General features: G+C 41.4%; 1 protein-coding gene across 1 annotated transcript in view; it reads left to right on the top strand.

Annotated features, from left to right (window-relative positions):
• Positions 1-22,895, top strand: part of dock1 (dedicator of cytokinesis 1) — a 351,227-nt gene that overhangs the window by 116,485 nt on the left and 211,847 nt on the right. Inside the window, exons 24-25 of the mRNA XM_041815464.1 lie at positions 11,166-11,236; positions 19,214-19,320. Of these exons, the coding sequence (XP_041671398.1) occupies positions 11,166-11,236; positions 19,214-19,320 (178 nt within the window). The remainder of the gene's footprint in view (positions 1-11,165; positions 11,237-19,213; positions 19,321-22,895) is intronic.

Raw genomic sequence — 22,895 nt, 5'->3', positions numbered from 1 at the left:
AACTATACTTAGTCATGATTTATGGCCTTTTCTTATGAGTTTTGGACAAGATGCTGAGTGGCATTGGATTTATGGATATCTTAGGAAGATTTTGAGACTATTTTTGTGGGAATATTCTGATGCAGTGGAACAGGACAGGGCTTCAAAGGTGAGTAATTCCGTTTATTTTACTCCGTCTTTTTTGCTGCAGGTCTGACAGACTGTGTTTGCTGTTATGGTTGTATCTGAGATTGGTTTATATGGCTGAAAACATGAGATTCTTAGCTTTCAAACAGAGGATCACACTTGTGATATGCTACTGCTTCCACTGCTTCTCTGTAAAGATGGTGTTATGCAAATTATGTCGTCAACGGCCCGAATACGGGCCGGTGGATGTTAACTGTAGAAACACTTGTCATCACGCTCGCTGTGCCAGCGGTTTTTGCTACTGCACTCAAAAAGGCAGAACGTAGAGTGGTTAGCTGGAACGTCTAGACAAGACCATAATGCTGGGCAAAAGGAGATTTTTACTTTCCAAAAACAGATGAGCGGTGAGTAACGGAGATTTTTCTTTTTCTCAAGGCAGTGCCGCCTGCTTTTTATAACTGTTGTTATCTGTTCATCATTATTTGATTCATGTGAACGTGGGAGTTAGCGCTGCTCATTTGCAATAGGCTACTAGAGCTGGGTTAGCTAACCGGCACGGACCCTCTACAAACTACACCGATTTTTTTGGTTGGTTTCAGATTTTATTTTGAAACGGAACGTCCAAAGAATAAAGAATTCACGGATGTGTTACCACCTTGGCCTTTGCATATCATCAAGCAAGAATACCAGATTTTTGAACAATAGATAACAGATTGTGTGCTTACCTGGGTGCTTCCCTTCAGAATGAGAGAAAAATGGATGAGTCCGCCGCACAATGATCTCCCGGTCAACCATACATCATCTAATTTTCGATCATATTTCCCGGGCAACTTGCAGTTTCCCGGTTAACTATAAATTGATGGCTTTTCAATAACATGCAGTTTCGCTGTCAATCATTTTTCAACTATTTATCAACATTGGTGTCATCGCCAGGTCAACCAGAAATAGATGCTTAATCAACCACAATAGCCGATCATAAATCAATGTTGTTCCAATGTTATAGTCATCAACATCAGGTACCATCAACAATTCAATGATGACTCAATGTTTATTTATCATTGAGAAATCGATATCAACCATTCTGACAGTTCAGATGAAATATCAACATTTATTCAATGTCGTCTTGCTGTCTGGGACTGCAGTATAATCAGGCTGATGCTGTGCCTGTGATGTGCGGTAAGAGTGCTCTGATCTGCTTTGCAGATTTTAAATTAGAAATATTCCAGATGTAAAGGTACTTCAAAATGGGTATTTTTACCTCAGCTGTTTTTGGCCTCTCTTTTGTTTGACATCACTAGTTTAAGCAGAAACACATAGCTATGTATAAATCAAAAAGTGGGTGTGGCCAGTGAAATTTAACTCAGCTTTCCAAGAACTGTGGTTAATCACAGTTAACTCATGATTTAACTCTTCAGGTGCCAGAGTTATTTCAAGAAAATATCCAATTTGATATCAAGATTTCAAAAGGCTGTAGCTTGAAAGTGGTTAGAGATAAAGGCATACTGTAAAGGAGAAAATTCTTCAGTATGACCCAAAGTTTGTGATGGGAGTAAATTCACTCATCTAATTTGCATATTCTGACATCACCATGCGGCCTCCACCGCTGTTGGCTGTGCATTTTCTTCCACTATTTCTAACATAGCTGGCCCTACCTCAGCAGTGTTTTTCATTCCCTACCTCCATCACTATTAGTGGTGTTTTGACCAACCCAATACCCCCACCATGTCCCCTCCCTCCCCGGCCATGGTGAGGCAAAGCATCAGCCTTAGTATGTGCTGCTTGTGGACTATCATCGCGCACGGACGTGCTATCGGTGCTCACAGACGCACTGACAGTCTCACCCATGGTTTCAACGGACGACTGAACATCATGTCAGAGGGTGAATATTCCTCTGTTCCTCCCAGCATTGTGAGTATTCTCACTACAATTCGCTCTCTTTCTCCCTGTTATGCTCCGACTACAACCACCGCTTCCTTGTCTCCTCGACCAGGGGTGGGTCTTTCAAAACTCTCTCTCCCTCCAAAACTTTGAATAGAAACACACCCACAAATGCTGCTGGGATTAAAGTTACTCATGTCTGCCATCTCCTGGTGTAAAGTAGTAACAACATTCATCACCATATTTGCAGCTAGAGTCTGTTTAATTCAGCAACGTTGCTTGTCGCAATAGTATGACTTTGGTGCTTAAAGAGTTAACAAGGAGGGGCAATCACTTTTTCACATAGGGCTAGATAGGTTTGGATTTTTTCCCCTTGTTAAATAAAATCACATATTAGAAACAGTTAAGTGTAATTAATATGCAAAAAAAACCCATCAGGAATCAGAAAGGGGGCAAATACTTTTACATGGCACACATGGCAGTTACTAAAGGTATGACATTAGGCAAGTTACAATCAAAAGAATATGTTGAACAAAGTGAGTTTAATTTTTGTATTTTTATAATCATGCTAGTTTCACACATCCCATATTGAAAGGTGTTACAGAGCAGGGGTGTCCAAACTTTAACCACTGAAGGCCACATACAGAAATGTATGGATGTTGGGGCCACTTTAATATCCACAAGACAAGGTATAGGACATTGATTAAGCCAGAAGCAAATAAAGGAGGACCTGGGGTGGAGGATGGTTGCAAGAGCAGCTTGCATAGAGAGCAGTAGAGCCTGGTCAGGCAAGAGCAGTTTAAAGGCAGCATGGGAGCGAATGGCCAATAGCATGCGTAGACCGGATCAGCTGTCCATCAGCTGATGAAGGTTTGTGCTAGATCAGCAGATCTGGGAAGAGCTTGACTCTGTGGCATGCCTGAACTAATGCTGAACACTCAATGTAATGGCTGACAAGGCAAATAGACAATCATTTCCAGGTATTTGGTGGTACCAGTCAGATTTCAGGGGGGCTATTTTTGGCCCTAGCTGCCACTGGCTCTGCCCCTGGGATATTATCGGTACTGCTATTTACTGCCAAAACCAATCAGGTAGTTATAAAACAAGATATTAATTTGATTGCCAAAATTTTTACCATGTAGAGTACTGTGTCAGTTTAGTCACAAAAAAAAACATCTTCCTGCTGAGAAGTTTGTGTACAATATTAGCATCATAGCACCGTCTTGTGCTAAAACTATGAAGTACAGTACAGTCAAGCACACATTTCATGATCAAATGTGGGTATTTCATTTAATCTTTTTATTGAATTTAATTTAATTTCTAGAATTTGGTGCAGGCCAGTCAGAATTGGACCACAGGCCCCATAGTTTTCACACCCCTGTTATAGAGAAATACAAATGCATATTCAGGACAAGATCAGCAATTGGATAAATACACCATTTTCTTCACGTGGCTCACCAAGTTACCACAGACTCTAAGTTTCTAGCTGTAATGTTAACTGTAGGTTGGGCTCTTTGGTTAGTGGGCGAGGTCGGCTGTGCTCTGCTCATAAAGTCAGTAGGAGTACGCATAAAAACGAGCTTGAGTACATGCTGTTCACTGTTACGTATCTTTTATTTGCCTGCCCCAGTGGCTGATAGGTTGAGCAAATTTGGCTGGTGATGGGGGCCAATTTCTCACCTTGGTTTGAGCACATGGTAGGAAAACTCACTAGCTAGCACAGGCTAATGAGTGGTGCCTCTAGCTAAGTCCCACCCACCAAAATACATTATACTGTTTACTAATACTAAAAGGGTCTACGTATTGGAGTACTCCATTTGATCTCAGAACTGGGAAATTCCAAGTTCCCAGATGGATAAATCATCACATCTGCTCCCTGAACTCAGAATTCCGACTCGGAAGCTTGGAGCAGTACCCTCAGTAACCAACCTGGAATGGAAAACATTCTACTCTGGTGTGATGTCATCCACAGATGGGGATTTCCCCCCCAAGGCAAACGGAATGCAGAATGTGTTCTCTGCATTGATGACATCACTGGCTTTCATGCTGTCATTCTGAGTTCTTACATGATCGAACAGCAGACGTTCATCATAACAGTCGTGTTTGATCACCGTCCTATCGTGCATTTTAGTCCAGCTACCACAGCCAGACATTCAACGATTCAGTGAATCAAGTGTCAGAGTTTATGGAAAAGACTTTGATAAGAAACGCAGCAATGAACACAAGCATGAGGAAGAAGGCCAAAATTGGCCCCTGTCAGCAAAATAATTCTGCTGTCCCCGTGGTTGATCCAGTGAAACCTGCAGAGAACCAGGAGGAGTCCTGGTCTGATGATGGGAGCAACGAAATATTTGTTCTGAAGATTAACAACCCGGAGCCAGCAAAAAAGAAGAAAAAGAAGAAGAAGAAAAATTCAGTAAGGTATGAGGAAGAGGAGGAATACAGCCCCTTTCATCCCAGCCACAGAATCACAGGATTCCCTGCAGGTCTGGAGGACGAAGTGCCCAATGAAGACCCCAATGATTTGGGCTTCACATGGTCATCAAGGCGCACAGTAATGCTGAACCTTGAGCAGACTGTGCCACCGGCTGAGACAGAGCCAGCACCTGCAGAGGGAACAGAGGCTGAGGAGACTTCTGTAGGGGCTCAGTTTGTCCCTGCAGACAAGGTGGTTACTGAGGGGATGAAGAATGACTTGGAGATTCCTCTTCAGGTAACCAACCAACCCGAGATTCAGCTTGCAGAGCATGAGTCGCAACAGCGGCTTAAAGAGATGGAGGACTACCTCGCCCAGGTAACAGAGGAGAACTCCAGATTGAAGGCTGATCTCTCAAGGGCTGTCATGTACACGCAGCAGCAAGGACACATGTGGGTCAATGACAGGAACATGCTGGTTGAAGAGATTTCAAGGTTGCATGCCACCCTCGACCAGGCATATGTGGACCACGAGAACCAGAAGCGTCAATGGGAGGAGGAAAGATCCCATCTCCTTGCTGAGCGCAACAAGTCAGCACCAAACAAAGACGGCCAAACGGGTGAAGAGTCTCTTCTTCTGGCCTCTAGAGAAGCCAACGACCTAAGGGTGGCACTTTGCCAGGCTCAAGACGACCTGGCTAATAAGAGCCGCCAGTGGGAGGAGGAGAGATCCTCACTCATGTTACAGCATGAGGAGCAGATCTCCAAGCTAAAGGCTTCTATGGACCAGGCCAAAAAGGACCAGAAGACACAGAGGCAGCTCTGGAAAGAGGAAAGGGCCCGTCTCCTCGCAGAAAAGGAGGAGACAACCAACATGTTAAAGAAGGAACTGACGGACGCCCAGAATGAGCTGACAAACAACATGGTCTCATGGGAGAAGGAAAGGCTCCAGTTCCTCATCTCCCAAATAGATGCTGGGTGCAAAGCTAGAACAGCACAGGACCAGGCTCAGGAGAAAATCCGGGACCTCAAATGCCAGTGGGACGAGGAGCAATCCCGTCTCCTGGCAGAACATCAGGAGATGACCTCCAGATTGACAGTGGCGCTGAACCAGGCTAGGGAAGAACAGGGGAGGCTGAAGCAACAGTGGCAGGAGGAAAGGTCCAGTCTCCTGTCAGATCATAGAAAGATGTCCAGGATGGAAGAGGATCTGGCACAGGCGAGGAAAGGTCTGGCACAGGCCAGGAAGGACCTGGCTGACCAGAGAGGCAAGTGGGAGCAGGATAGATCACTGCTCCTTGAGGAGAACGTCAGCCTGAAAGCCTCCCTGGAACAGGCCCAGCGGAAGCTGGAAGAACAGCAGCTCAATGGGCAGCAGGAGAAATCCTCTCCCCTGGAGTCTGTGAATGCCGTCCAACAGACTCTGGAGGTAAAGGATGAAGGGGGAGCTGAAAAACCAGACGGTTTGATGGACAGACTGGACAGACTGGAGGTTCGGCTGGAAGAGGCGAGAAAGAAAACGGAGAAGAAATCTTGGAGGAAGAGGTTTCTGAGTCTTTTCTCCAGAGATTCAGAGGCCTCAACCTCTGACCATTAACATCCGACTCCTCCTCCCCGTCACCTGTTAACTCTAAAAACATTAAAAGTCCTGCATAGTGGCACTGCGGTTAACTAAGTTAACTTCTAGTCTCTGCAGGCGTGGGTTCTCTCCGGGTGCTCCGGCTTTTCCCACAGACTAAAAAAGTCTCATCAGGGTTAACAGGTGACTTTGAGTTGAAAAAAATAAAAAATAAAAAAACAAAAAAATCAACTTCAATGTTGTGCAGTCTTTTGTTTCACATGTTGAAGTGCAGTTCTTAAATAAGTACTGTGAAAATAAACTCATTTACATAGTAAATGAAAGAAGCAATGTTGATTGATTCTTTATTGGTTTATAATTCACATTTTGACAGATTGGTGTATAAAGATGTCAGTGTCATGTGTAAAGATTGCTTAATAAAGGTTTATCTCAGTATAAATCTGAGTTTAAGTTTGCATTCAAAATATATTGCATGGTCTGTTGTTTTTTTTTTTTTTTCAGAAATGTTAACTCAGGAACCAAAGTTGCTCTGAGTTCTGAGCTCGAGGTGCATTTGTGATGATGTTTCCATCTCGCAACTCTGAATTTCTGAGTTCCAAAATAAGCTGGGATGCACCATTATTACCATATGCAGAGTTCATACACACTGATGAGGTTTTGCGAGTTCCGTGTTCAGGGTTGTGATATTTTGTAAACTCCACAGAATGCTTCAGTTCTGGCTTGTACCTGGATTTCCTGGAACCTAATCACAAAACATCTAATATAGCCAAATAAACAGTCTGCTAGCAGGACTAAAGCTTGTCCTCCATGAAAGCACACTAATGTAGTTAAAGTAGCTAAAGAAAAAAGCTGTCTTAAGCTTATGTAACTACTTTAGCTATCGCTAATGTAGCAACATAGATTAACGTAGTTTTTAGGAGATATGAGGTACTCAGAGGGATTGTTGATAAAAAGCCTTTATTTCATGAGGGCTACAAAATCATAAAAACACGTTAAAGCTGTACAAACCTTCGTCAGGGCAGTTATAAAATGGCCGCCAAGCTGCTTTCTTGAAAGGTTCTCAACAGGTCACATGATTACTAGAAGTCGCATGATAAATTCAAAGGTTACACAATTAAAAGATGTAAAGCAGCCAGTTAAATACACACGATGCCTAAGTACATAAAATACGACAATATTAAAAATCTGTATCACTTTACACCGAATTGACGCGCAAACGTTCTTTCAAAACTGGAAAAGCTACAAAAAAGGAGAGAAGTCCAGTTCCCCATTTCCCACCAGGAAACTGTGTTGCTTTTGATGCATATATCCAAAAAGACTCTTTGAAATTTGAAAACATAAGTGGGTAGAGTGTATTTAAACCAATATATTACTGGTGCACCCAAAAACGTAAAAGAATTGAGTGTGGAACATTGGACACTTTACACCCTCATTGAATGCCATATTGGTGACACAGGGAGTGTTATGCTGTTTGCATGCTTGTGCGCTAGTTAATCAATCAATCAATCAATCAAACTTTATTTATATAGCACTTTTCATACAAGAAAATGTAGCACAAAGTGCTTTACACACAGACAGATAAATTAAAAGAAGATGAAAGAGGGTATGACCCAAATCCACAATGTCTGACCCCCCCGCCACACACACACAGACACAATCCATTCACAGTAATGGTAGAAATGCAACATAAGTAAGACACTGGCAGAACAGGAAAATGTATAAACCCAGTATGTACACAGGAAACGCCATCTTGAAGGTTTAAAGTGAGTAAACACTGGAGGTTAGGTTAAAGTGTAAAATGATTTAAAAAAAAGGTGCTGTAATGAGAATAAAAACACTAAAAGGTGATGGCAATATGCTCAAACAGGGAAATAAAACACTTTAAAAGAACTCAGGAAAAGACAGTAAAACAAGAGGATAAACTACTAAAAGATCATTCTGAAATTAAAACAGAATAAGATAAAACCTAAATTACTAAAACAGATTTAGATGGGCATATTAAATTCAGGTAAAAGCTAGACTAAAAAGTTAAGTCTTGAGTTTGCTTTTAAAAATATTAACATTGGGTGTTAACATTAGGCTGCATCTGAATTGCTTTCGACGCATGTCAATGGTGCATGATGTATGTACCTACACTATACGGTCCGATAGTCGTGGCTGACCTGAGTGCTCACACTCCACGAGTGAAGTCGATTGTGACAGACATCTGCAGTTTCCTTTTTAAAAAGTCTCACACACTGAGGGTGAAGTGTTTCCTCTCTCTCCCACCATATCTCTCTATCCCCTACACACACACAAACAGCATCACCATCCGTGTCAGCTTGAGGTTTGTGGGTAGGAATATTTCCTGCTTGTTTATTTCCATTATCATAGTGGGGATGAGGGGCATCAGAAAGTCATTCCAGCTGTTGTCATGGTAATTTAGGATGTTTTCTGACAGTTTAGAAGGGAAAAAATCCCCCCAAGGTGTTTATTTGATGGTAATATGGGAGTGTCTGGAGTCATACGACCAAAATGTCAAACATGTCAGAAATCCATCCGACCAATCGGGAGCAGCTGGTCGGGCTGTGATCAGGTCATTATCCACTTCCAAGTGAGTCATGCAACACAAAATTTGTGGCTGAATCGGATGAAATTCTCACAGTGTATGCCTGGCTTGAGTTGGCCCAGCTGACTCTGAAATGAGGCAGGGGTGTGTCTTAGCCATACGCTCGCTCTTCAGTACCTCTATGGAGGCTGAAACGTTGGGAATGCACGTGGCAAAACAAATATTTTTTTGGATAGCTTTTTGGGATGCCTTGGATGCTGCCCTTGAATCAGTTTCTACGAATGATGACTTGGACTCGTGCATGGTGCATGGAGTGCTGGGTTCCCTGAGCAAGACAGTATGGCCTTCCTGGTCATGAAGAGGAAAGTCACAGACTTTCTGTCTTTGGTTCCCCCGGTCTTACTATACTCTTGTTAGGCCTGGACGTTGACTGATGGCCAGAGGTGCTGTCTGGACTCCTTTGTGGCAACTTCTCTTTGGCACATTTTTGGGTATCACTGGCAAGACCTTGTGTTTAATGCTGTTGAGGACAGGGATGGGAAGAGTCAGCTGCTTGATACAGGAATGGCAGCTTCCTAGTGAGCTGCTCCTGACCCTGGGGCCCAGCTGGGAGGATGCCTGGAGAGATAAGGCAAGGGCCTGGCACAGGCCTGGAGGATGGCCATCAGAAGGCCGGAGCAGTAAAGGACGAAGGTTAATGCGCAGAAGCGCTAAACCAGCATATGCTCCCATACCTGACCTGACCAGATGCAATGTAGCCAGCTCAGCTTTGGACTTGCACCCCACTGTTTCAGAATAGCCTATCAAATATTTACTGTAGACCCAAGACAGGCCAGCTGGCTTCTTTTTAGCACTGGGCTGGTGCATGAACTAGTGCTGTAGAGCTGTTGGCCTGCTGTCAAAGGTACATAGTGCTAAAAGCAGATGATTGGGGTGCTCTGTGAAAATGGAATAGACACCCTGCCTATCGAACATTGCTTTACTGTGTGATAGACCTATTGCTATGTAAAATTGGAAAAGATACATATTGTTGCTTTTAAGGCCAAAGTAAAAGAAGACATTTCATTCAAATGGCTTCTTTAAGGGGTAAAGAGGTGCTGTTTGTGTACAAGGAGAAAGGTTCAAGCGGTAACTTTTCTGTTAGTAGTGGGAGGTGAAGAATTTTGTGTTATGCATGTTAAGCAATGAGAAATATGTGCTGAGATATGAAGAGATTAAAGAAGGATTTTATTTGGAGGTCATGAATTAATCCAAATTCAGGAAATGAAGGACCGTGTCCCTCTTAAGTCTGTTGCAACCTGTGCATGCTGTGATTTCCAGTTTCTAAGACAAGGTTTTTGAAATGATTTGCTCTCATAAAACACATTTACTGCTCTGATGGAAGAGTTTTTTTCTTGTTAACATCCCTAATTACCATTCACATATTTTCAGATATAAATCTCTCACCATTACATAGAGATAATTGTAGCATTTGACTTCCAAAGCTCTACATCTGTACAGCTAATTGGCCTGTATGTGACGGACTGGCACTGCTTCTGATTTGCACAGATGTTGTATAAATACCCCTAAACCTAAACCCACCTTGGCCAGTGTTTAGCAGCAGTCGGATAGAAAGATGGTGAGAGAGAGAGAGAGGGAAGTGTCAGCCTGGTTAATCATTCCCATTATTAATGGATGGCTCTGTAATCAGCCACCGGGTGCGCACTCTTGATGACTTTATTATGGTATCGATGGGTGAACGTAGACTTCGTCTGGCTGTATCTATCAAAGGATCATTACAGAGAGATTCCCCTTTGGTCCCTGGGTTATTAACGTCAGCCCCTACCCTCAGGTCAAATGGCTGATATAAATGAAGAAGTACATATACAGTAGGAAGAGTTCAACTCAAATATCCGGTTAATTTAGCTATATCAGATGGACTTTGTCTGTTTAAAGCACCACACTGACCTTTAAATTCAAATCTCTTGAATAACTGTCAAAGTGGCTGGTTGCAATACAGAATGAATAGGAGATCATTTCAATAGTGCTAGGATGTGTGCAGCGGATGATGACGGCGACTGCACTTGCGGTCTTAACGACATGTCTCAGCACTTTATACCGGTATATTGTTTGCAGTGGTATATAGGACGTTGAAGCTTTTTAGATGAAAAAAAAATCTATATTAAAGTTGTGTATTATACACTTACTTTTACAGTGCATTTTTTCATTTGTAGTCAGGGCAATGGGAGAGCAGGCTATAAAAAGGAAAATTAGCCATATGCAGGGTAGGCAGGAGGGTTTCATGGCTTTTAAATAAATGTTCAAAACAATCACTTTTTCAGTGCTAGCTCCATGCTCACAGTGAAACTGCTTTTTTATGTTTTCCATTCACGAGTATGTGATTCTTCACTTATTGATATAAAGGCAAAACATCTCATTTACTGTACATATCATATATAAAAAAATTTAAAGCGGGAGATTCACTACTAAAACATGCAAAAGTCCCACATTACTACTTTATTCATGCTTTGCATAAAAAAAGATCTGAAAATTACATAATTCTTACAAATGATTGCTCAGTGGCTAAATATGTAAACTTGAAGCTAAAACTGATCTGGCTCTTCTCTGTTTCTTGAACAGGGCGCTGCGCTGAAGTACATTCCTACCATTGTGAATGATGTCAAGCTGGTGTTTGATCCAAAGGAGCTAAGGTAATTAAATTTAATCACACAATATCCCATTATTTGTTGTCGTTTCAATGTCACCCTAAGTATGCATGATGCATAGAAGTTGCCAACATTATGCTGATCCATGGCTGAAGAGTAAGCACGGAAACTTTATGGAATGAGTTTTCATGGCTGAGTAGCTGCATGCAAACCTCTCATCCCCAAATCCAATGCCAAGCATCAGACCGGACTGTGGAACAGCGGAAATAATGTTCTGTAGAGTGACAAATCATGCTTTATGTTTGGCGGTAAGGTGAGTGAGTCTGGGTTTGGCAGGGCAGAACATTACTTAGCTGACTGCACTGTGCCAACTGTGGAGGTGCAGGAGAGAGAGACATTTTGGACAATGCTATGCTTCCAACTTTGTGGCAACAGTTTGGGGAAGCCCTTTTCTATTCCAACATGACTGTGCCGAGGTGCACAAAGCAAGGACTATAAAGTAGATTCATAGTTCAAGTAGATTTGTAGTTAGTGGCCTCAACTGTGATTAACTACAATCCATAATTTGTGCACCAGTCTTTTTTACCGCGATTCATCTCAAGCTTTATTGTCTCTTTCAACACACTTAGGTTACGCCACATCAGTGTCTCCCTACAGCTGCAGTGTTGTCATATAAGTCCACCACAACTACTTAATGTCTCATTTTACTTTTAAAAAATTCAGACAGCTCAGTGAATCAATCAAAAGTCATCTGCACCTTGTGATTTTAAGCATCTACTTTTTTACCTTCCCCATATTTTTTTCTACAATCCATAAAAAGTTTCTTTTTCCATGTTAAGTTTATATCATAATCTTCAGTCTACCTATTAAAGCAGATGTGTAGACAAAGAGGAAGTCAGTTACCTTTAGTTAAAGACACAAATTACAAAATGACACAAGAACAATTTTAAATGCAAAATAGTAGAATTTTAAAATGCATTAACAGGAGATGATTAATTCCAATTGAATACAGAAATCCTGGGATTCATTTTGACTAAAATGTTTAGTTTTTTGATTGCCCTACCATAAAGTCATGGTTTGATGAGTTAGGTGTGGAAGAACCTGACTGACCCGCACACAGCTGTGGCCTCAACCCTGTTGAGCCCCTTTGGGATGGACTGGAATGGAGATTGGGAGCAGGGCCTTCTCGTCCAGCATCAGTGCCTGATCTCATAAATGCTCCACAAAATGAATGGCCACAAATTCCCTTAAAAAAAGGCACTCCAAAATCTTGTGGAAACCTTCCAAAAGGAGTGGAAGCTCTTACAGCTGCAAAAGGGGGGCAATTCCATAATAAAGTTTATGTTTTAGAATACAGCGTCACAGTCCCTTTTAGTGTAATAGTCACATGGCCAAATATTTTTGTCCATATAGTGTATCTCTCTGAGTTTCTCAAACTGAGGGTTGCATAAGAGTAACATCACTGCTCATGAAAGACGCTGTTTAGAAATGTCTATACTGGACTTAAGGGTCTTTTGCTGCAGAGTGAAGGGACAAACATGTCTTGCTTTGTTGGTGAAGACTGCCAGATGTGAAATTTGAATTCTTTAGATATATCCTGAAAATACAATATTGTTCCCTCCAAGTCTTGAACAGAAAGAATCATTATCATTTTTGTCCTGTCTCTACCTCTGTCTGTTTTCATTCAACAACTCAGCATTCAGTTGCTGTTCTGCAGCGGTTAAACATGCTCAGGTTGCCTTGGAAACCCACTGACTGCTCCACTCAAGTGTCCATTTCAGTTAATGTCGTCTACCATGAATGTCATCTGCTATAGCTTATTACTTGGCTTAGAAATAAATTACTTCTAAAGCAGTACAGGGAACACAGGGTTTACTATAGAAATGAATGGAATCAATTATTTTTAAGAAACTGCACAACCTCTGTGTGAGTTTCCATGTGCTTTTGGTTCATTTTTCCAAATCTAAAGGACATTTCGTATATGACAAATGCCTCATGGTCTGCCCTTGATTTCTGTCCCATTTGCATGTCTTTTATCTTTTATGCTGGAAGGACAGAGCACAAAAACAAACAGGGTGGCCTCATTCATGGAGTATTTTATTGACAAATATGAGGAAGAATCCTTTTTCAATATATTCACTGTGATAGTGTTTTCATCTGCAAATGAATCTTTAAACAAATATTTCTTCACATTTCAGTCCAATGTTTTATCATCTGTAAATATTTCGTTCAGAGGAATGCAGTTGCACATGAGTCACAGGGATTTAGTCCCGATTCTCCGAAAAGTAAATAAGCACACAAACAGAGACGGTATCATCAAAGAAGGACGTGATGGGAAAGGTTTGATGTTTTCCAGTTAGTTACTTTTTGAGTTATGTAATGTTTTCTGTGTGAGTCAGAACAGAGGTTTGAGTAGAAAGGAAGATTTAAGTGTTAAATGCATGACAGACAAACTTCTCCTCCCTTTTGGACCATTTTCAGTCAGATTATCTGTGAATAAATTTATCATTCATCAAAAGATTAACATGCAGGATCAAAAGAGGATGTTTATTTTGCTCTGAGGCTTGCCAAACCTGCTAACTGCAGTAGAAAGGCTTATTTTATGAATCAAAATGTGAAGTAAGATTGATAAAGCAGAGGCAGTGAATTTGCAAATTGTGGGTGTTGCTCATACCACCCCTGAGTAGCTAAATCAATCAGAAGAGATAAAGAGAGATGCTAAACGAATCGATCATTTTGCCATTTTTCTGAGGAGAGACCTCGCTTCATTTCCTTTTGTTTCTAAAGCATTTCTATGCATTCATGTGACATTAGAGTATAAGGAAAATAAATGTTGACAATGCAAGTTCAAGTGAAGCTGGAAAAGATCTGGCAAACTTAGAGCCATTTCATGCTTTATTTTCCCTAATATAAGAGCCCAAACAAAACTGAAATGGCAAGAACAACATAAGCAAGAGGAAGCCTAAAGAACTTTTTTAGAATAACAAAAAAATCACAGCAACAAACCAAATAGCCAATACTGTTCACTCATGAAGGAAAATGACTACGCATGGGCAATTCTTACAGCTTTACGATACAATACGAATCATAGTGCAGAATCCAAACTGCTTAGAATTTACCGCAGCAATATTTTTTTAAAGTAGAGGATGACAGCAAAGGCAAAGTTGTAGGGAAAACACTCTTTAAACACTTAAATTTAGTGATAAATAAATGTAAATTCAACATTGTTTAATATTTAAATCTGAAATTACACTCTTTAATGCCAGTTTTGCTGATTTTTTTTCCTGTTAATTTAACTCAGCCTTTATGGATATGTACAGTTACATATCATCTGCAACGAAATGGCATGGTTCCTCATAGTGACACCTAGAGAAGGCATATACAAGGTGAAAAGAATCAGTCCAAGTACAGAACTTTAAAGGACTCTATTTCTAACTTTGGTGTGTGTAGAAATCACAGCATTGACATGTACAAACTCATATCAATCTTAAAGATGTTATTTAAACCAGATCAAACCAGCTCCTGTAATTCTGTGTAATTAAAGTCTCTGTAACAGGAAATGATGGTCAGTTGTATTGAATCCAGAAGTAAGAAGTAATGGAACAAGTACAGAGAGAACACCTTTATCTGTCCTATCAGTACGTCATTACTAGACACTTGAACCCACACAGTGTCAGTGCTAAGGGCTTAAATCCTGATTGAACTCCTTTCTCTCGGATCTTAGCAATAAAAGGAAGATTATATATGGGTACATAATGAGTTAAGGTGCCTGATTTCAATGTTTGCTTTTTAAGTAGAGGTTTTGTTACAGCTATTTTAAAAGACTGTGGCACATATCCTGCCAATAATGACCTCTTGAAAAGAAAAGATCTGCTAACCAGAGGAAAAACTAACCTAAGCAGCTTTTTTGGGATTAAATCTTATGGATAGGTTGATGATTTCGGCAAATAAACAAGACAGAAACAATGAAAATAGTTCAAACCAATAAATGGTTAAAGCCCTAAAATGAGGTGAAAGACTTGAATTTAAATTATGCGTTGCATACAGTATTTGAGCTTAAATGTAACTTGTAACCTGTAATAAAGTCTCAAAGTTGGAGAATGTTTTCTCTCGAACCACCATATTTAATGTGCTTTCTATGTCTGCATCATGCTAATTTCCACATTATGACATAAATACATTTATATTCCTGGTAAGAAAAGGCTGAATAGATAAGGCTCATTAGAACCACAAAAATGGAGGAATGTTTTCCTAGGTTTGGAAATGGCACCCTCCAATTAGCATTCAAATGCAGATTGTAATCCTCAGAATCACTCTTGTCTCTCACCCAGACACTGCAACAAGTAGTTCTGACACATGTGGGTATTTTCCACACCTTGAAAGCTGTTTTTCCTGTTCATTTGTAAGCATGCAGCTTGCTCTATTTGAACACCTCCAGTACCTGGGTGGCTGCCATTTCCAAAGCAGACTCTGGACCACACAGGTTTGCCAATCCCTGCCTTTGGCGTCCACTTCACTCTGTCATATTTATGACCGGATTAAAGAGGGACTCTTTGGTCAAAGGTGGACCAAATGCAACATTTTCACATCAGCTTTAACAAGCCTTAGAGTGATTTTGTTTCTTTGCTCTTTAACATACTCATTTATACTTGTTGTGAAAGTTTGAGTGTGGTGAAATGCCAAAATGGGTTTGAATGCTTAGAGCACGATCCAAACTGCCATCAGGAAAAGTTAATTGATCGATGAGTCACATGTTGTGGTTTCCAGCTCCATTAAAGTTAATAGAAAAACCTATTTTTTATTGAAGTAATCTGGCGAAAAGGTGCAGTGGTTTTTCACCTTTTCTGCGATCAAGGAGAGACAAAACGACAGGCTCTAGCATCTGTCTGCGTCTCTGGCACTAGAACATCTTTTGATTTGAGCTTTAATTCTGAAAGCTGCGATCCTTTATGAACCATTCACTTAGCTGTTAATCACAGGCCTGGCTCTTTTCCCTGCCTGAACGAAGGTGGCATCAGCTGTTCCTGCTGTTAGCACAAACCTGGCTGAGCTGCCGAGCTGGAGGCGACTAAATTGAAGCCTCAGGGGCGGGGGTGTTTCATCCCCTGCCAGAACCTTTTTTCCTCTCTCCTCCTTGTGCCTGGGCTTGCCAGCATAATGAGCACCCGGCCTCCTCATTGAGGAGGAAACTGTCAGCTGTATGTGTATACATGAATGTGGAATTATCTCTTCGGCTCTGAACTGATGAATGCTCATCGGTTGATCTTGCTGAGCCACATGTTGGTCGTCTTAAAGGAAATGAATCATCGGTTCAGGAAAATTTTGACTTGAATGGTGTTCAGTGACAAACAAGCCTCTATAGAAAAAAACATCCTTCATAGCAACAGCTTTGTGAAACAGAGAAGCAACATTCCAGGCTGCGAAAGCCATTGAAAGTGGAGGCTATACACCCACATCAGTGGTACTACCTGTTGAGGCTGATAAGACTCTTCTTCAGGCAGGCAGGTGTAATGACAAGGTGCCATTACCTGACTTAAGTCATGTGCCAGTGTTGAAACTTTTCAGAAATCCTGACCCTGTTCAGATTGCCTAAGATCTATGGTCTGGTCTCTGTCAAAGCAGTATATTCAGTATTATAAATGCAAGATTTAAACTTATCAATTACAGTTTTCTTCATCAGCTTTACCCTAACCCTGACAAATAACACCAATATAACCAATATAAAATAGTACAAAGTAATTATGTTTACCAAGATATTTTTTGGCTTATAACTTAAAAAAAAGTAAGTGAAATATAAAAAAAAAAAGTTTTAATCTGCACAGGTTGGAGCTCCTGTTACACAAATTACTGCGTCTATGTGACATGGCATGGAGCGATCAGTCTGTGGTACTGCTGTGCTGTTACAAAGCAGCCTTCAGCTCATCTGTATTGTTGAGTCTGGTGTCTCTCATTTCCCTCTTAACATTTCCCAGAGAGTCTCTACGGGGTTCAGGTCAGACCAGTTGGCTAGCCAGTCAAACACAGTAACACGATAGTCAGCAAACCAGTTTCTGGTAATTTTGGCTTCACTGTGGGCAGGTGCCAAGTCCTGCTGGAAAATTAAATCAGTATCTCCATGAAGCTTCTCAGCAGATGAAAGCATGAAGGTCTCTAAAATCTCCTGGTAGACGGCTGACAGTGTTGACTCTGGACTTGACAAAGCATAGTGAACCAACAGCAGCAGATGACATGGCACCCTAAACCATCACTGACTGTTGGAACTGAAAACACTGGACTTCAAGTCCACTGGTTTTGGGGCCTCTCTCATCGTCCTTCTGACTCATGGACCTTTATTTTCAACTAAAATGCAAAATTTACTCACATCTGACAACAGGACTTTGGACCACTGAGCAATGGTCTGGTTCTTTTTCCTCTTTTTCCCAGGTGAGACGCTTTTTAGTACTATCTGTGGCTCAACGCTAAGAACACCACACTTGTAGCCCATTTCCCGGCCCTGTTTGCATGTGGTGGGTCTTGATCCACTGACTCCAGCCTCAGTCCACTCCTTGTGAAGCTCCCCTAAAGCCTGATTTATGCTTCTGCGTCACGTTGATGGCGTATGCGATGCCGTCTTTGACCATTCGAAGTTCTGCGTTGAGGGAACGTGTCGCTCTGTAATTCACCACCATGTCGCTAGGGGGTGTGGCTGTGTGTGTGTGGTTTCACACCCGAATCCTTATTTATCTTCCGGTCATGGCGACCGAGGTGGAGCGGGTGTGTTTGGAGTTGGAACTCATCGATATCGACAAACAAATGCTTTCGTTGCAAATGTTGAAGCGCAGGTGACAGGGAAGACATTTGCGAGGGTGGTCTGTACGACCAGTAAACGAGTCGAGGCTGGTGAATTTACTACACTGGTTCGCCCACTGAGGGCCATGGATGAAGAAATGACGTTTTGAGAGGACCAATCACAGCCCTTGCTGTCCGCGTCGCTGCAACGTGTAGTTAGGATTTTTCCGAGGGGTGCGTCAGGCTACTGCGTAGGGGTCCGCGTCGACACAACGCAGAAGCATAAATCAGGCTTAAGTTCTTGAATCTGCTTTGTTTGACAATCCTCTGAAGGCTGAGCTCATCCCTGTTGCTGGTGCACCTTTTCTTACTACACTTTTCCCTTTCAGTCAACTTTCCATGAGTATACTTTGATACGGCACTCTGAGAACAACCTGTCCTTTTAGCAGCGACCTTCTGTCGCTTACCCTCCTTGTGTAGGGTGACAATGACCATCTTCTGGACATTTGTCAATTCAGCAGTCTTCCTCATGATTGTGGCTGTGTGAACTGAACCAGATTGAGAAGACAAAGGCTCAGGAAACTTTTGCAAATTTGATTTTCACATAATATTGTGATATTTTGAGGTAGTGGACATTTTTTATTTTGTGAGCTGTAGCTGTAATCATCAAGATTAAAACAAAATTGTCTTGAAATCCAGAAGTAAATTAGGATAAATTAAAGACTAAACCTTTACATTATATTCTAATTTTTGAAATGCATCTGTATATTAAATTTATATTACAGCAGAAATATGTAATGTACTCTGACAACTATGGCCCACAGATTTACTAAATTGTTTGAGGAACTACAAAAAGCCCAACCAATTAACACATCTGATTTAGTTAAATGTAGAAAATAAACATGTTAGAAATAGAATAAAATGGTTTGGAGCAGTCTGTTCATAAAAGAAAGCAACAAAATAAGACAACTAAATAAAGCATCAGAGCAATATGAAATACAATCTAAGGTAAAAAAGTGAAAGCAACTTCCCAGAGTTCCTCTGAGGTCAGATCTTGTATATTTCTTTAGTCTCACACTGTTTATTGTCAAATCCTCCAACCTTATCCAGAGTATCAGAAAATCAACTGTGTGGGTGTTGGGGACCTTTAATTGTGTTTTGGGTGATTGCTCATGATGGGAAGCAGTCAAGCAGCCCAAGATGCCTGATCAGTTTGACCTTTTTGTCTTTATTGTCCTCCCTCTGTCTCCGTAGCAAGCTGTTCACTGAGTTCATCCTGAAGGTTCCTCTGGGTCGCCTGGTGAAACAGAAGCTAGATTGCCTGATTGACATCGTGCACAGCGATCTCTTCACTCATCACGGTAGGAGTGCACACATCCACACAAGATGTACTCACAGTTCCTTGGTGCATACACCTTTTCTCACAGTGCAGTAATGTAAGCAATCATACCCACCAGCTGCCTCCCCTCGGCAGCCCTGTGTGAGCTCACAGTAAAGGTCATCAGTGAGGTGGATTGGAAACCCTTTTGTTATCTAAGAGAGTGAAGGATCCCCGCTGCTTAAATCACATAGACTTGTCTGGATCAGAATATCAGAATCCTCATGAATCCGGTCTTTAAGCCTCAGCTGTAAAGTATGTTGATAAGGCATTTCTTGTTCTTGCCTTGTTCATGTTCAAACCCCGCAATACAAATCATATCAAACCATTTTTGGGTTTATATCATATCACTCGACAGGTAGCACAGAGATCTAAAAGTAGATTATGAATACTTTTACCAGAGTCTGAATCTGCTGCAGAGCAACCTCAAATTTTTCAGGGCAAGTCGTTCTCTGAGGCCATGTTGGGTTACGTCCTGATTCAGAGGCGTACACTCTCTCCCACACTCTTACTGTTGTGTAGTGGTAAATTATATGCAAAGTTTCTAACCCAATTAAACAGCAACAGTGATTTAGTGTGGCTGGCAGGCATAACACATGCCTCAGAGCAGTTTACTAACGAAAGGAAGTGGACAACAATTATCCACTTGCATGGCTGCGCTCTGCCTCATGCTCCAGCAGATGTTCAGTTCAGCATGAATATACAAAACATGGATGATGTTGTGGAATTTAGACTGGGTGAAATGGGACATTTTTCTTACTGAATTATAAAAGATATTGAACTCTGGGCTGCATAAATTTCTCTGCAATCAACTTTTGATGATCCAGGCCTGCATACTTAAGCATCGGAAGATTGTGTTATTGCTGTTTTGTCTGGTTTACTGAGTAACTATTGAGGGGCAGAGCTCAGTTTGTGGTCCTCTGGTCATTACTATCGATCTGTTGGTGTAATTGTGGGCAAGCTTGCTCAATGATTGTTGAATGGGTTGCTGATGAGAGGGAAGACCTGTTGCTAGTGTAGTGTTAGAGACTACCCTGGTGTTTTGTTTTTATGGGGCTCCACAATCTGATGCTTTAAGCTTTTGAGGTGTAGGCAGATTTAAAAAATATGAAAATAAGATGCAGAAGGCAACATTTCTAGGTAAAAATATCCCAGAGTCAGACAGGGTGTTTTTGGCATGTTAGATCAACTATTCTGTCAGTGTCAATGTGTAGTAGATCCCTACCTACAAATGTACTTAATATCATAAGGTACCCTGACGTACCTTTGGTGTATCCAGTCGTACCAAATTTTGTCATGTTGTATTGTATCGAACTAGTTGATATAACACATTATATTGAAAGTTGAAAATAAACACCAAGTTAACATACAGATTTAAGCTGAGCCATTTTGTAGGGGCCTCACTTAAACAGTTAGGACAACTGTTTTAAGTTGAGCCAACATGAATATGTGTTTAAACTGGAAATGTATCTGCAAACCTGTAATTTTTAGCTTTGAGCATGTTATGCCAACTAAATTGTAACATGAAGTATGAAGTTTGGCCCCTCAGCTCAAAAAATCAGTGAAACTCGTATCATATACTGTTGTCATATCCTACCCTACCCTACCCTATCCTATCCTATCCTACCCTACCCTACCCTACCCTATCCTATCCTATCCTACCCTATCCTACCCTATCCTATCCTGTCCTATCCTATCCTATCCTACCCTACCCTACCCTACCCTATCCTATCCTATCCTACCCTATCCTACCCTACCCTACCCTATCCTATCCTATCCTACCCTATCCTACCCTATCCTATCCTACCCTATCCTATCCTATCCTATCCTATCCTACCCTATCCTATCCTATCCTATCCTACCCTATCCTATCCTATCCTGTCTCATCCTATCTGACACTACCCTACACTACCCTTCTATACCCTACCCTACCTTACCCTACCCTACCCTCCTGTTAAATCCTATTCTATCCTATCCTATCCTGTCCTGTCCTGTCCTATCCTATCCAACACGACACTACCCTACCCTACCCTACCCTAACCTACCCTACACTCCTGTGAAATCCTATCCTGTCCTATCCTATCGTATCCAACACGACACGACACTACCCTACACTACCCTACCCTACCCTCCTGTGAAATCCTATCCTATCCTTTCCTGTCCTATCATAGCCTATCCTTTCCTTTCCTATCCTTTCTTGTCTGCTGTCAGACCACCTACTCTAATTTTAAACACTCTTGGGACTTAATTTGTTGAAAGCCCATCTGCATGTGGCCCCTGAAACGTTCACTGTTAAAGTAAAATGTACTGGAATGCTTGAAGAAAATGAATGCCCAATAAGACAGATCTACCTGGATGCTCAACTCCCAACATGGGGTCTCTACATGCTCATCATTATGCATTGAATATATTCATTGATGGAGGTGTTTTCTCACCTGAAGGCTGCACAGTCATTAACATATTAACCGTTTCTGTGTTGAGACATGTCCTCCATTCGATTTTTCAGTCCCTAATGGACTTCTTCCTGTTTAGTTTTAAACAGCAAGATGGCATCCCGTTCTCTGTAGCTTTTTCATCTCTACCTTTGAGGCTGAAATCCTGTGTGTTCAAAGTGATTGGTATGCATATGCAATTCCCCGCCACGGAGGAAGACTTAATGAACTCCGAAAAGAGGGAAGTTTATTGTTTCGTTTTCTATTTTGGAGGGAACAGCGTCGTGTCACCTTCACTGTTGATGATATTAAAGGAGTGAGCAGGACGAGGCGCATAAATCACTTGGAAATGGGCTCATTGGAAAAGAACAAATATGTCAGCTGCTCTTCTGGTCTCTGTTAAAGGGGAAAATCAGTGTAGCGTCGAAAATCTGTTTGCACTGAAAGTTTGAGGAGAGCGCTCATGGCCTGGCTTGATAGTTCCAGTCTGCTTGTCTCGCTCCTGGCCTGCTTCGAGTGTGAGTATGTATGTATATAAACTCTTAAATGTCTATGGCCATGTATTGTACTTGCATGTGTGGGTGCTACTATCTTTGTTTGGAGTTTAGAAAGGCTGTAAAGACAAAAAGGCTTGGTCCCCTGAAACAAAACAAGGAATTAAACACTCCAGACAATGTTAGACGCCCTCAGATGGAAGATCTGCTTTTGTGTTTTACTTTGGAAGGTTGCTCGACAATCACACTGAAACCCACACTCACAGGCATGTATACACACCGTTTGGCTTTAAGCTGTTCAGGCAGATAGCTCGGTTCTCTATTCCAAAGCACCAAAAATATTCTCATGCAGACATGGTTGTCACTTTGTGTCAAGCTAGCTTACATTTGGCAAGACAGATTCTTAACATCCAGATATTTCTGTTGAGGAATTTGCCAGTGAAACCTTTATTTTTCACCGTACTGTAGAGCAGCCTTTCCTCTCAGAGCCCTAAAGTCTAAGTCTGGTAAAAATGACAGGATATCAGCACAGCTAAAAATACATGTTTGTGCACAAATGGTAGACTCCAGAAGAGTACAGTGATTTTTAGTGGGGCTCTGGGAGATGCCAGGGTTTATTTGTCCAATATTTT

Source organism: Cheilinus undulatus, linkage group 20, assembly GCF_018320785.1.
Source record: "Cheilinus undulatus linkage group 20, ASM1832078v1, whole genome shotgun sequence".
In the NCBI taxonomy this organism is placed as follows: Eukaryota; Metazoa; Chordata; class Actinopteri; order Labriformes; family Labridae; genus Cheilinus; species Cheilinus undulatus.
The sequence above is the reverse complement of the archived record's forward strand: the minus strand, read 5'-3'. Positions and strand labels throughout refer to the sequence as shown.